General features: G+C 50.2%; 1 protein-coding gene and 1 long non-coding RNA gene across 2 annotated transcripts; both read right to left on the bottom strand.

The window, feature by feature from the left end:
• Positions 1-1,381: 1,381 nt before the first annotated feature.
• Positions 1,382-5,380, bottom strand: ZNF503 (zinc finger protein 503). Its single transcript, XM_062639127.1, has 2 exons — positions 4,664-5,380; positions 1,382-3,573 (listed from the first exon to the last, which is right to left on the bottom strand). The coding sequence occupies exons 1-2, from the start codon at positions 4,970-4,972 to the stop codon at positions 2,053-2,055; spliced, it is 1,830 nt and encodes a 609-aa protein (XP_062495111.1). The 5' UTR covers positions 4,973-5,380; the 3' UTR covers positions 1,382-2,052.
• A 5,499-nt stretch (positions 5,381-10,879) lies between these two features.
• LOC134174286 (uncharacterized) lies at positions 10,880-12,637 on the bottom strand. The gene is made up of 2 exons (XR_009968587.1): positions 12,528-12,637; positions 10,880-11,009 (listed from the first exon to the last, which is right to left on the bottom strand). It is a non-coding gene; the product is annotated as an uncharacterized LOC134174286 (long non-coding RNA).
• Positions 12,638-15,026: the final 2,389 nt, after the last annotated feature.

The raw sequence follows: 15,026 nt of genomic DNA, 5'->3' as shown, positions 1-15,026 counted from the left end.
CGTCCCAAAAGAGCCGCAGCGGGGCCCAGCACCCGGCGTCCCTATGCGCGTCCCGGCCACAGCTCCTGGCCCGGGCCCGGAGCAGCCGCGGCAGGCGCGCCGCACCGGGTGCCGGGACAGCCGGGCGAGCGCTGGAGCTTCATTAGCCTGCTGCTTTTCTCTCCTTTTGCACATTAACGCTAACTTCCACTAATTATCTGGAGTAAATGCATTAGACTAATTAGCATCTGAGCACCACGGGAAACTTTGAACAGTAATTATATTGTGGGGGACACAGAAGGCGGGAGAAACCCCAGCGATTTACGAAGTTCCCGCTTGCAACTTTTCCCCCTGCTGGAGCGTCGCGCTGGGGCCGGGGAGAGGGCAGCGGGCAGCCCGCAGCGGGGAGAGGGGCCGGCCGAGGGGCAGCAGGTACTCACCCTGCTTGGGCCGCCCTGCGAGCGTCTGGCACGCCGTGGGAGCGAAGCCCTTGGCTGGCATTGCCTTTAAGGACTTGGGTATCTTTTCCGACTATCTCGGCGGCAACGGTTAGCTCCGCAGTCGCCGTAGCTGCTCTGGCTTTCCCGTCGCAGCCCCCGCTCCTACCTGCGTGCAGGACGAAGAGCCGGAGTCGGGCGGCGGCCCCGGGTGCTGGGAAACCCGGGCTGGGGAGGCAGAGGCGCGGCGCAGGCAGGGGCAGCCCTTCTCGGCATCACGTCGAGTTTGGCACCGCACTTGAGTAAAAAGCAAACTCGGAACAAATAACGGATGGACTTCGTATTTTTCCCCTTCCCTTCCTTTTTAAAAGAAAAAGAGTTTTCAGAGCTGTCCGATTATTTTTTTTTTTTTAATGCGATGATCGTTTGTGCTGCAGTAGGAACTGAAAAAAGAAATTGAAAATAACTGGATGAGATCAAAGAGCGCTTCCCTAATTGCTTCTGAACTTCTCATTTCGAAGAGGAGACGGTTATGCATTACACTGTAAAAAAAAGCTTTCAGATAATCTCCTTACTCTTTTACAAATACGTCCTGCCTTCCCCGTTTCTTTCTAAAGAAAGAACAAAGTCTTTTAATTGAAACCCAGATTTAAAAAACAGGTTTTCACAGTAGAAACTTTTAAAAAATGTTAATCTTCCTTAGGAAAGTGAAAGAGATTTAACTGATTCTCAGTTTTCCTATTGCATCCCTATGAATTCTACTGAAGAGAAAAAAAAATACTATTTTTTTTTTAAGAGAGCCTTGGGGTTACAATAAAAAAAAATAAAAATAAAAAAAACCTTTGGTTTTTATTTTAAATTTTAATTAAAAGTGAATAAAAGATTAAGGAGAAATTAGCAGTTGCCTCCATCCAAGACCTTACTTGGGTTTTAGAACAGAATCAAGGCATATTTTTTTTTAAAAAAAAAAAGTAAAACCTTTTAATACATCAAATATATGGAATTTTAATCTTTAAAGAGATACATTGTCTATTTTAGTACATGACGTAAATCTTACTTAACCCTTTTTACAGGGTGGACTTAAAAATTAAAAATAGTTAAGTGTTCCTTTTAAAGAACAAAATAAGGCAAATGAGGTTTTTGGAATAGAATTGTTTTTGTTTTTCTTCCAGAATACATACAAAAAAATACCAATTCTCTTTCAAGGGTATACACCTTAAAAATAATTGCAATTTGAAATTATAACTGACAAATTGCGAGTTGTTTTTTAGTAACAAACATGCATGTAAATTTTTTTGTTTCAGTGAGACATTAAATAAGAACGTACAATACAATCATAGCAATTTTAAAGTAACATTAAAGAGAAGACCTCTATCTTTTTATTTATATTCTACAATGGGTGTTCCACTTTTACCTATTGAGCTCAGTTAAGTAATGCACTTTATGATTCGTTGTCCCGCTTGAAGCTAACATAAATAAATACAGTGCTCACGGATCCAGTCCTCAAATGAACACTATTTTATAAAAAGTCTGATTTTTGTTTCTGTTTTTCTTTCCAACTTTTATAAAGTTTTGCAGGGCTTCCTTCCCTCACTGCTAGACTGTGTGTTGTGTATCAAAGCCCCGCTGTCTGTGCTCACTGGTACCCCAGGGCTGATGCTGTGGTGAGTCTCTGCCCGTAGAGTGCGTAAGGGGAATAGTAGGGTCCGGTGGCGGCGGGCACGGGCACAGGAGCCCCGGGGGTGGGCAGGGGGCTCTTGGAGTATGGGTGGTAGCGGCTGCCGAGTCCCAGTGCATGGTGTGGGCTGCGCAGGGCCAGCGTGCCCGGGCTGCCCGGCGCGCCCGTCGTAGGGATGTGCATGTGACATGCCATGGCCGCTGCCGCTGCGCTGGCCAGCGACGAGGAGCTGGGGTAGCTGGAGAGGAGTTTATCGGTGCCCGGGAAGGCAGTATGAGTCCGCAAGTGGCTAAGCAGCTCCTCCGAGGTGGCGAAGCGCTTGTCGCAAGGTCCGTTGGCTGACACCCAGTTGCAGATGTGTGGCTGGGGGTCGTTGGGGAGCATGAAGCCATAGGGGTACAAAGGATGGCCGGCCAGAGAGGGCGGCGTGGCGCCAGTTAGCGAGGAGTGCACGCTGTGCAAAGGGTGGGTGGGGTAGACGAGGGGGTATCCGGACTTGAGGGCCTGATCGTGGGCGCAGGAGGCACCGGCGGCTCCAGCCAGGTGGCTGGCGCAGTGGTAGCTCAGGCAGTACGGGTCTCGGCACAAGCTCGCCGTCATTACCGACGGCGGCGACGCGCCCGCCAGCGGGCTCGACCCCGCCGGCTTGCTGCAGCCCAGGCTGCTGGCGGCAGCCAGCTGGGCCCCCACCAGGCTGGAGGATTTGGTGGGGTCCAGTGCCACTCCGTGCGGCAGGAACTGGGGCGGGTAGCCGGCGTATGCTCCAGCCAGCGTCCCCGGGTAGCTCATGCCCGCGGGGGGCAGGGGGAAGACGGTCTGGCCCGGCTTGTAGGGGGAGACGGGGGCCACGAGACCAGAGCCCAGGACGGAGGTGGAGGAGGTGGCGGTGGTGCTGCTACAGGAGGAGGCGGAGTCCGAAGCGATGGGTTTGGAGCCCGGCGTGCTCTCCTGGTGCTGGTTGACCTCCACGTTAATCCCGGCACAGCTCACGCTAATCCGGCTGTGGCTGATGCTGGTGGTGCCCGGGCCTCCCTCCGAACCGGAGCTGCCGCTCTTTCCGCAGCCCTCTGAGTCCTTCTTGTCCTCTCCGCCTTTGCCCTCGGCCGGCAGCAGCCCCGGCGAGCAGGCGGAGGCGCTGGAGTTGGGACTGCCTGTCCTTGGGGTGAACGGCTGGCAGGTGGCGCTCGGCACCCGGAATCCCGACTTCTCCCCGGCCGCGACCCCCGCGGCGGGGGCGCCCGCGCAGCCCGCCGCCCCCGGCTCCTTCTTCTCTGCGCCTGGCTTCGAGTACGGCTTGAAGCTCGATTTGTCCTCCACGCCGATGTCGCTGAGCTTCAGGGGCCCCGACTTGGAGTCCTTGTCGCCTCCGGAGCCATTGGAAGTGACCGAGGAGAGTTTGGAGGAAGGGGACGGGTCTGGCTTCCCTATCTGCGAGCAAGTTTGTGCCAGAAGGGCCAGGGGACTCTTCTTCGCATCCAGCTGCGGAAATGAGAAGTACAAAGACAGAGGTTTAATCGGGTGCCGAGATAAAGCCCGGGACGTACCTAGGACGCTTGTCCCGTACGGTTTTGCCGAGAACATCTTGGAAGTAGTGAATGATTTTGAACGCATTCATCCCCCTGACATCTCCGTCCCCTGCATGCACCATTTTCCACAAAGCCTTTAAAAAGGGCTGGGGCTTTTAGTATCCCTGCGAGCCCACCGTGGCCGCCTTCAGTGTCCGCTGCTTCCCCCGGCAGCGGTGGCAGCCCGGGCAGCGCGGCGCTCGGGTCCTCGCCATTCACCTCCCCGCCACTCCGGCCGTGCGGGAGGACAAACCGCCCGTGGACTGGAGCAGCTGCAGCATTTCTGCGCCCTTACTGCTGACACTATTTATAAACAGAGCCCGAGTTAGCTGGCTCCAGGGGAGAGGGGTATCCTCACTCCGCAAAGACCTTAATGAAATCATTCATCCCCACGGACACACCCTTCCCACCACCCGCTCCCTTCGAGTTTCGGTCCCGCAAAGAGACCCCTACGCCCAGGGGGACCAACAACCTCAACAAGAGGAGAAAAGGGACGAATAGGGCCCTTGAAGTACAAGCGTCTGTCGGTACTTGAAAGGCAACGGTGGGGGAGCTGAAATAGTTATCCTCCTGCCGCACCCAGGCGTGAGCCTGTCCCTCTGCTCCCCCCCACTCCCCCAACAGCTCCCTGCAAAAGCAAGACTGTTTGGCACTCGGAGCACTGTTTGGTTGCGTGGCCTGATCGTGACCCCTAAGCGAGTCGTTTCCCTTCACTCACCCTCCTCTCAGAAAAAAAAAAAAAAAACTAAAAAAAAAACAAACACCCCCCCCCCCAAAAAAAAAGTTAATTTACACAGGAACGTGAAATTATCCCAGTAAACATGAATGAAAACAGTCAGAAGCGGTTCCTCGCACTAACTCTAGATCAAAGCAGCCCGTTTCCCGCTGCAGGCGCGTTTCAAAGCGCAGGACGGCGCCGAGGGAGGCTGGCGGGGCCGCCATGTACAGCGAGAGCAGAGCGGGCAGGGGAGAAGGAACCAGGGCCGGCTCCGAGAGGTCCTTACCTCGATGGGGCTGACGGGCGTGGAAGGTAGAGGCTGCAGGTATTCGGGGTGTAAAATGTGTCCAGTCCGCGCCGTCAGCATTTTCAAGACTTTGATGGGAAGGCGGTTGGCTTGGCGTAGCGGGTCCGAGGGGGGGACGGCGTGGAAGCAGGGCTTGGCGGAGGCGCTGCTGCCGTTACTCCCAGCGTGCCCGTTCGGCCCGGCGAGGTCGGCGGCGCTGCGGCTCCGGCGGGGGCTGCCTCCCGGCTCGCTGAGGCTGCTGCTGCGCTTACTACTTCTTATAGCAGAAAGCGAGGGCGATGTGATCATGACCCAAAACCTCTCATGAAAACTGGGGCAAGTGGTGCCGCTCGCACTCGGAAACGTTCGCTCGCTTTCTGCAGACGAGGAGGGAAAAAAGCCGCACACCCCCTGAGCAGGAAAGCAAACATAAAATGTCCCGTGTCTCTCTCTGGCGGGGAGGGCGTGGGTGCGGAGGGGGAGGGAAAGGGGGAGCCGGCCGGAGAGAAAGAGGAAAAAAAAAAAGCCGAGTAATCCTTGGGCTGTGCTGGGGGCGGGGTGGGGGCTGCGAGCGTGTGCCGCGGTCCCCCTCGGCCGCTCCCGGCTCCGCCGGCTGGCGCGGTGCGGCGCGGCGCGGAACGGAGCGCTCGCCTCCGCCGCTCAGCTCTGCTGCGAGCCGCTGCCCATCCAGCCCGGGATCTGGCAGAGAAACTCACTTCAAAAGCAGCTGAATTAGTCTGAGATTAAAGCCTTTGCCGCCTTCCAATCAAATGGGACCCCGAGGTGATTGGAGGGTCAAGGGGATGTGACGTTCCCTTTTCTGGGGCTTTTTTTTTTTTCCCTGTTTTTAATGGTCTCTCGCTGTTGTGTTTTTTTTTTTTTTTCCCTTCTCTTTCTTGTCCGCCTTCCCTCTCTCCTCCCCTCCTTCCTTGTTTTCGCTCCTAGGACGGGCTGGGCGTTAATTCTGTGTTTCACATCACACGCTGGGAACGTTTTTCTTCCTCCGCAGCCGGTGCGGATCGCCCGGCAGCAGTGGGGCGGCCGTGGGGCTGGGGGCATCGCGCCTGCAGGGGGGGCGGCTCCAGGTCCCTGCTGCCCCCCATTACCGAGTGTAGCCCCGCCGCACGCACAGCGCCCCGAGCGCGGCCTGCCGCCGCCCGTCCGCCACGCACGGCGCTTACGGGCCCAGCCCGCGCCCTCCGCTTCTTCCCGGGGCAAGCCCGTCGGGACAGCTCCGTGGCCTCCGCCGCGCCGCGTCCTCTCCAGGCCCCGAAGAAGGGCGCGAGCGCTTTTCCCGCCCCTCCCGCCTGACAACGCGGGGGTAGGCTCGGACGAGAACCTGCAGAGCGGCGGCCTCCACTTCACCGCCGGCGGCGGGCGGGAGATGGGGAGCTGCGGCGCGGCTTGCGGCGGCGCGGGGAGCGCGGCGGGATTGGGGGAGGCCGGTCGTCACACGCGGGGCTGTCACGCACAGCTCGCCGCCGCCTTTCGGGTCTCTCCGCCCCGCCGTCAATTGTCAGTGCTCCCCAACCGCAATCAATCAGTTATTTGTCAGCCCCTGTCAATCCGCCCTTGATTTATGTCAGCTTTTGTTGCTGATTACAAGCCTGGTGTGACTTGAAGGGGGAAAGAGAGAGAGGGGAAGGAAAATAGAGGGAGCGACGGGTTTCTCGGGAGAAAAAGCCATTCCGTTTACGGAATAAATCCTTTGAGTAAACTCTATTTGTGTGCCAGCACCCGGTAGCCTTCCCCGCACAGCGCTGCCCTGCTCGGAGTCCGCGGTGTGGGGCCGGGGAGGACTGCGTGGCTCTTCTTCCCCTGCCCTCCTCGTCGTCTTTGAAGAAGAGCCCTTCGTCCCTGCACCCGCCGGTCTGGCCCGATCGCAGGCACTGGGGGCCTGGGGAGGCGCACCCTCACCTCAGCGAGAGTATCGTATCGGTTCGCCATTTAAGTGTTTGCTTTCGGCTAGGCTGTATTGAGAATCTCGTGGGTGTGCACACGCAATCCACCCGAGTGTTACATATATCCTGCTTTGTGTTTGTATGCTCTCGAAGCGTACCAGGTCTTCTGCCCCCAACCCCGGCTTTTACCGTGCAGGCAGACGCCCCGATCGGAGTCCATAGCCTTTCTGTCGCTCCCAGGGTTGCGTTTTTCTTTCTCTTTGTACTTTGCATCCCACTATCCCCCCACCTCCTTATCCCGTAACATTTTTTCACAGGCAAAATGTGTTAATCTTTTACTTTTGTTTCCGGATCTGACATGGTGGCCCACACAATCTACAACATTAACAAAAAGGTCACTTAGCGATAAAACACGTTTGACAAGTGAAGAACAAGGCAAGTGCTTTAGGGGTCGCGTCCAATTCCTGACCTGGACTCCGACCAGAACAGGCGCTGATCCTGGAAGGGGTGAGCGAGAGGAAAGACTTTCACTTTCTCCCGTTTATATCTGCTGAACTAAGTCCTTTTTCTTCCCTTGAAACACCGATCTCCCCCAGTCCCTAAACAGATGTGTCAGCCTTTAATGATACGCTCTTCTTACGAGGTAGACATAAGGCAGGTTTTCCTAGATATGTGGTGTGTGTTCCTCCCCCCTCCCCCCTCCCCGGTAAAGCGGTACTCTTTAAATCCTGCAGCTAAGTAAGTATATATGCTGCCTTTTATTAAAACTACTTTACTTTTTCAACGAAGTGTATAGGGCATGGTAAATATGTGGAACTCCTCTAGCTTAAGAAATGTACAATTAATTTTAATAAACTTTTTAATTTCTGCATTTCTCTGAAAGCATAAGGCTTACTGCCACAACTTCCCAGTGGAAAGTCATAAACGTACTTTGATTTTGCAATCTCAGTCATCTTACAAGACTGTGAAAATTGAAGGGGGGGGGGCGTGGTGAAAGAAATCTCTAATAAAAACCCATATCGCAATAGGACTGACAGGACCCACAACTTGCCTTTAAGGAACTCCCCCCCCCCACACCTTTATATAGAGTGGAAGTGACTTGAATCTGTCCCAGGTTTTCCCCCAGTTCTTTCTTTTGTTGTCAAGTCCAATTGATAAATGGAGTGCAGTAAAACTCTGGAAGGGAAAGAAGGAAGGGGAAAAAAAAAAAAAAAAAAAAAAGCTGAAACCTTCATTTGTGTTCATTTGCATTAAAGTGCTTGGAACAGCTGTTTTCCTTACAGGACCAGGGAGACTCCTATCTGTTTTCTCGTTGTATTTATCCTGCCTCCCAGGGTGAAAGACTAAAGATTAATTGTCTTAAGGTAGAGTCAGCTGTAGGAAGGCTCCCCCCTCCCCATTTTCCCTTCCCTCTGTCTTTTCTTGTGGAGGTGAGGGTGATTTCTGGAAAGGGTTGTTTTTACTTGTGAGCCAAGGAAGCAAAAGCGATAACCAGTACATGTGTAAAACAGGCAGTTCACCGACGGTAAGAGCGGAGGGAAGAAAAGGGGGAACAGCACTAACCCCGATCTTTCTGGCTGAAGTAGAAGCATCAGAGGGTAATTTAATTAGTAACTTCAGAGAACAGCTTTTTTTGTTCTTCCCCCCCCCCCCCCGGCCCCCTCCACTCAGCCTTTGAAATGAGATTGAAATCACGCTCAGTACTGTAAACTTTTTATGCAGAAGCTTGTAAAAAAAACAGCCCCAAGACATCCCCTTCCCTTTGCCCCCCTCCGGAGCGTTTCTGAGCTATGAGAGCTTGTTCACTGCGCTCAACACACATAGGAACCGATTCTCAGTGAGTGTTTCAGAGTTGGGATGCACACTCGTAGGGGCGGGCGGCGGGCTGCAGCTTGGAAGCGGTGCGGCGTTTTTGCTTTGGCTGCTGCGGGCTCCTTTCCTCTCTTGAGCCGAAGAAGAGGGATTCCGTCCCGGTTGAGAGGGACCTTTGCTTACTGAGTCCGTGCAGGCAGTCTGTTGTTCTGCAGTTACTTGTGTCATCTTGTTGAAGTTTTGGTGGCTGTCGTTTTTATTCTCCTTAAAAAAAGAAAAGGCAGCAAACCACCAACACAGGAAAACCGAAGGGTTGGAACCCGTCTTCCTCCTCTTACAAAGGAAAATTGTAACTTAAAAAAAGGGAGAGCAAAGGAGGAATTAATTAACAAGTGCCAGTCCACACTTTCCTTTACCTACCAGCTATTGGCAAGCATGTCAAGTCGATTTTATTTGCACACAATGGAAATGATTTATTTTCTCTTAAAAAGGAGTGGGCTGGCAGATATTTGAGGAGAGGAGAGCGAGAGAGGAAAAAAAGTTTGAAAATGCCTTGAACTATTCACTGTCGAGATGGCTAATCAGTATTGAGGCTCGAGGGCACTCGGGCAGCTTTTCAATGCGGTTTTCCTTTCATCTCAAGCTGGATGGAGGCGCTCAATTAAAAGCCTATCAGTTTGTAAGTAAATCAACGCCTATCAAAGTTGTCACATCAAACAAAACGATTATTATTGCAGCCCGCCTCCCCTATTAATCTCCCTCTAAAATAATCCGCTTGACAGGTCAGGCTGGCGAGCTGTAAACCCTGGTCAGGATCAACCGAAAAACCCGGACTGAATGTTTTTCCCTCGGGAGAGGGAACTGCAGGAATATTGGCACCAGCGTGCCAGCTCTGCGAGCCCTCTCTCCTGCCATTTACGTGTCAGCTTTTGTAGATCATGTTGGAAGAGGGCGTTTAGTCTTTTTAAACTGAACGGCAACAACCCTACAGGCCCCTTAGTTGTTTTCTTTTTCCTTGTTCTTTCCACCCCCCTCTCTCGTCTACCGTTTAGAACAAGGTTAAGCTTTTAATTAACAGAAATGTACTTGCTGAGTTGTGTCTGGGCTATATTTCCATGTGTAACGCAATTCAGCTACCTGTCTGTCCGTCCTAAGCATCAGATTTATTTGCTCTGGTAGTGCCTGCGTTTCACTATCCACCCCAAAGCTTTTATGAAGATATGCATTGCAATAGATTTTTGTAAACGGTGCATCTCCTTTATTTCTTTTTTCTTTTTCTCTCCCCCCCCCCCCCTTCCTTTCTCCCAAGAATGATAATACTTTGGATAAGAAATGTGATGGGTTATCAGAAATACCGTACCAACAATTCGTATTTTGGGGCAGAGGCACCTTTTTTTTTTTTTCCCCTTTTCTTTTTCTCTAAGACAAGGCTGCATGTGCGCAGAGAGTAGCTGATGCATCTGCCCAGGTATCCGGCGGAGGTGTAGGGTATTTCTTCCAGAATGTCATTAAAGTAAATACTTTGAATGCTTGCCAACAGAAAGAAAGATTTGCAAACCTCTCCCATGTTTGCATAGTACTTTAAAATATTTACCCTTGTGATTGTAATTACTTTCCTAATATAAATAAGCAATATATATTTTACTCTGCATGAGATATAGGTAATGGTTTTATAAGCGTTGATAATTTGAGAGCCATCTTCAAATAATAGCCGCATTTAAGTGAACGTGTATTTTGGTCATCAGTGGAATTTTTACTAAACGAGCACAAAATCACTTTTCTGTTGATTGCTTACTACTTTCGGAAATACACCTTTTCCGAAAATGTTTTCGAATGAGTTTGTCTGATTTTGTTCCTTTTGTTACGCTGAGATAAGGAAGAGATTAATGCACCTAATAACACCCCCCCCCCAAACCTCTCTCTTTTAAGCCCTTTGATAGATTCCCCTATTGACACTGTTTCCTGTAAGAGTGCGAAAATTTTTACTCTCGTGTTGAAACCCTTTTACCAACAGCTATTTTCCAAAGCTATCCTCTTTTATGTTTGAGGTGTTTCTTATTCAAAAAGCTTTTATTTTAAATAAGCCTTAAGGTAACTTTCTAGAGGGCGAGGGAGAGAGCAAGTCACACGAGTGTGATGACACTGGAAAGGCTGAGTGTATTTCCTCTTAAGTACCTGGAGATTTTTAGTGCCATTTCATGTTATTAAATGTACTACGATTAAAGTGATCGAGCCCAATGCAAGTGAACACGTTTCCCAATTTGTACGTATGTACTCTAAACGGCATTTGCTGCCTAGGCTTTAAGAGTGAAAAAAAGAGTCTTTCAGCATCTGTAACACCTTGGTCTGATCACTGAATCTCAGCAATCATAAAGGCTATGTTTATCTTCTGCGAAAGCCTGGAGGCTACGGGGGAGTATTATACCAACTAAGCACATATTTGGTTACAGTAATCCCTCAGAAATTAACTGTGGCACACAAATGGAGGCGATCTTTAGCTTCGTCACTTGGATTCCAAATGTCGAGTGTTTATTGACAACTTTGTTATGGAAACTGCGGATCAAGCAGATGCGTCTTCAACAGCGTGAGGAATAGCGTCTTTTGAGATGCGAGGATAAGTTTCAAGGATATGGCTGGAAAAGGCATTGGAACCCAAATAATTAACCTTATCTAAACACCCGAATGACAAATGAACAATAATCCTTGACGCAATTACAAGACGGCTACGTCTGGGCAGGGGCAGGGAGAAGCATGTAATACATCTTAGCTATCTTCTTGAAAGACTCTAGGTCCGCGATCCGAAAAGGTTAAAACAATCTTAATCTTAATAACTATTAGCTTGTTTTCAGTCATCCCTAATGATGCATTTAGGTCTCCTCTAATCCGCACTGCTTTCATCTTTAGCTTTTTACACCCTAAAATTAATTCCACCTAAAGTACATTTTTCATTTTGTACTGTACTAGCGACGTGCAAATAATTTACATCAGCGTTCATCAGGACTGTCCTGAAGTGATGGATCATTTTGTTGAGTTGCAGTAAAAGTGCAGAATGATCTATAATGATGTAATATATACATTAAAAGGGTGTCTGGATGATCAGAGTTTTGCTAAAAATGTAAAAGGGCTTTTTGATTGATAACAGGGTTGCTGTTTTTCTGCAAAGGCTGTCACAGGCTGACACAATGCTTGAGTTATTAGGGCAGAGAAGGGCAACCATAAATTTCCAACGTCAGGAAAAAACTCTCTTTATTGTCTATATGATGGATGGGCCTCCGTACTAGACACCAAATACTTCGTATCACCCTTAAATGGGAACACATTTTTCGTGGCCATAATTCATGTTTTTTAAATAGAAAGTTTGAAATGCCTGCCTATATTTCACAATCCTGACATATTTATGAATCACTCCCTGCATGCAAATATAATTATTTAAAGCACTGAGGTGACATATGGGTTAGAAATGTACCAAATGCTGTTAGCGGAGTGATTTTTTTTAATTCCCTAAATTGAACACCATAGAAAACTCTGCCTGGCTTTTCAGATCAATAAAGTCGAAGGTGAAATTTCACTGATTTTGTCAGTGCCACATACAGATATTCGGTTTTGATTAGGTGAAGCTGACAAAAAGGGAGTCTTTTTGCAATTACCATTAGGTTAATGAAAGAAACACTCATCTTTCTCCTGGCACCCCCTCGCAGGCACACGCGCTTTCTCCCCTCTCTTTCGGGCGATGAACTACCCGGAGGTAAATGTGACAGGCGTTATTTTTTTTTATCCTCATGAATTTATTTTCCGCTCAGCAGCGCTCGTCTCGGGAGCGCCGGTCGCCGAGCGGGGAGGGGCTGCTGAGGGGGACATCGGCCGCTCCGCGACCGGGCCAGGCAGGCGCCCGCCGGGGCCGTGCTTTCCCAGCGTGGTGCCGCGGCGACCGGCCCCTCTCGCCCCTTCGCGGCTGCCGGAAACGAGCCCATCTCTCGCGGCGTTTGCCCCGAGCTGCTCCCGGGAAGCCGCCACGGGCAGAGAAACCCACCGCCTCTCCCCACCGGCACTGTGCCCCCAGCCCGGCGCCCACCGGCAGCGTGGGGCAGGTAGTGGCGGTCGCCGTCCCAGCGGCGGAGCTGCCCTCTCTGCCAGGCATGGCGCGACGTTACCTGCCGGCTTAGGCGGCGGGCTCGGTTCAGGCACACAGACCGGCGGCAGCGCGGGCTAAGCGGCCGCCCCGCGGCTGGTTTGTTTGAGTTAATTACGGGGAAAATCACCCGACCCTCTACAGCGGGGAGGCCCAAGCAGCAACGCCTGCAAAAAGACCCAGCGCGCTGCCGGCGCCGCCGCCCACAGCCGCCAGACAGCTTCGCGGCCGCCGACACTTCCGCCGGGGAGGGCGGAGCCGCCCGTCTCTGCTACGCCCGCCCCTGCCACGGGGTGGGGGGAGCCGCGGTAGCCGGGTAGGAAGGGGAGACGTGCCCAACTCCTAGTAAGTACCGCGGGAAGGCACTGGAGTGGATCGGTGCTCGCGGTGGGGCTGGCACCTGGTGGGTGGGGCTCGCCGGTGTGGTCCTGTACCTCTTTGCGGCATGCGGTGAGCCTTGGGTCCTGCTACAGCCTAGCCCGTGCTTTGACTGGGTTACTCCTCCCTTGGCGGGTATGCTTGGCGGGCCCGGAGCCGCTAGCTCAGCTTTAGGGTCTAGCTCGTAACGCACACCTTTGTGTTTGATTGAAACTGAGGTTATTTTTAACAGAGCTCAAAAGATAGGAGCATCAAAACCACTTAGTGTCTTGAATATTACTTTTTTTTTCCAGTGGACTTGTGCGTAAACGTGTAAAATGTTTGCACTAATGTAGACTTACTATAGCAGGCTGACTCTTTGCCCATAAAATGTTAAATCAACTGTGACCACACTCATTTTCCCATGTCAGCCAAGAAGACTCTGTAAATCAACACATTAGGGCTTTGCTGGGTAGGAGCTGCATGTGCTTCATGCAAAATGGCCCTGACAGCCGCTCTCTTGGTGCTGTGGTCGTCAGCCTGTGGCTGACTGCAAGACTGTTATGTGGCAGTGGGAAACCTTGCAGGTAGAGTGCAAAATCACCGGCAGTGCAATATGCAAGAGACTGAGAACTGGCACTGTGGAAGGAAGTGGTACAGGTTGGTTTACCTTTTGATGTGATTATGTTTTTAAGGCTCACAGGTGTTTTGCAAAGCTTATCCCACAAGCCTGAATCACTTAGATGAGCCTCTGCCTCCTGTCAAGGCCTGGTTGCTTGTATGTGGGCAGAGATGCTCTGCAGGCACTTCCTATTATCTCAACGTGGAACCCACTTGGAAGCCATTAAAGTAGGCTCATCTCAAGGTTACAAAGGGCTGTGTGATAGCTATACCTGGATGTAAATAAGCACAGTGGATAAATATAGCTGAGAAGCATCCAGAACTAGAGTCACTGCAGAAATAACCAAGGCAAACTCCTTTCTTTGTTTAACAAGAATAAAAGTAATCTCCTCCAATTCTAAAAAATATGCTGCATTCTGTAAAAAGCCTCAGCCAGCTGTTATCTAAACCACTATCTCTGGGTAAGAGTTCAGATACTGGAAAGGTTATTTCTGGGTGCTAGTAGGTTGAAAGGAACAGCAGACACAATATAGCATGTAACAAAATACTATCACCCCTTACTACCACAGAACAAATCCCAATAATTATACCCATTGAATCAGATTAGATCCAGATATCAAGGTAGAGCTTTGTGCTATATTTCATGAAAGGCGCCTCAGCATAGAGAAATCATTATCCCATGTTCCTTGCTGGATTGCCTCCCACTCAGAGGAGTGACCTCGCTGTGACCTGGACTCTGAACACTTGTGTGTAAATTTAATGTTCAGCATTACATCATTTCAACAGGAATCTCACCTCTTTGCTCACTGTTGTGCTATGTGGCTTACCTGGAGGTAAAGAAAGAAGAAGAGGAAAAAACGTGCCAAATAATAGGAAATATAAGTTTAGCTTAAAAGTATGCGCATAGCCACTTCCACCTTGTGGTCAAGTGAGACAAATTTTTGGAATATGAGTTGTATGGAAATGAAAAAGAAAAAAATTGCATTGTAAAAGTTTCCCTATGAGAATTAACTGTCTCAATGAAGATACATTTTCAAGGGAACTAAACTCAGTCATCTTGCAAAGGCTTCCTGTTCCCCAAAATGTTAAAGGATTTGAAACAGACTAAGAAACATGCACATGTGCTGTTCCATCTAATTGTAATTTTAGTTTTCAGTAACTGAGTTTGTGTAATTTCTTTCCCATAAATGATGTATTTATTTTTTCTTTTTCTATTTCATTCACAGAAAGTTCATATCCTCAATGGATGATAAAGTATGCAGAAGCATCTGAGTGTGAAGAGTTTGTTTTTTTTTTCCTGACCATCTTCATTCAGGTACTCCCAACTCTGATAAACATACTAACTTTAGTGTCAGGAGTGGAGATTAAAGGCAACAGGGGCTTGGCCAAGGTTACAAGTCCTTACAGTAAATGAACAGCCTGTTCAGGTAAACTTACGAAACTGTGGCCACAGAAGAACAGAGACTAGACAGAATTAGCAACTCTTAAGTTGCATTTCCAGATTTGCCATTAGCAGTGTGCAACTTTATTGTGTGGCACTGTA

Source organism: Pezoporus occidentalis, unplaced genomic scaffold (genome assembly GCF_034315485.1).
Source record: "Pezoporus occidentalis ecotype Australia unplaced genomic scaffold, CSIRO_AGI_Poc_V1 ctg116, whole genome shotgun sequence".
Lineage (NCBI taxonomy): Eukaryota > Metazoa > Chordata > Aves > Psittaciformes > Psittacidae > Pezoporus > Pezoporus occidentalis.
This window is presented reverse-complemented; position numbering and strand designations above follow the sequence as displayed.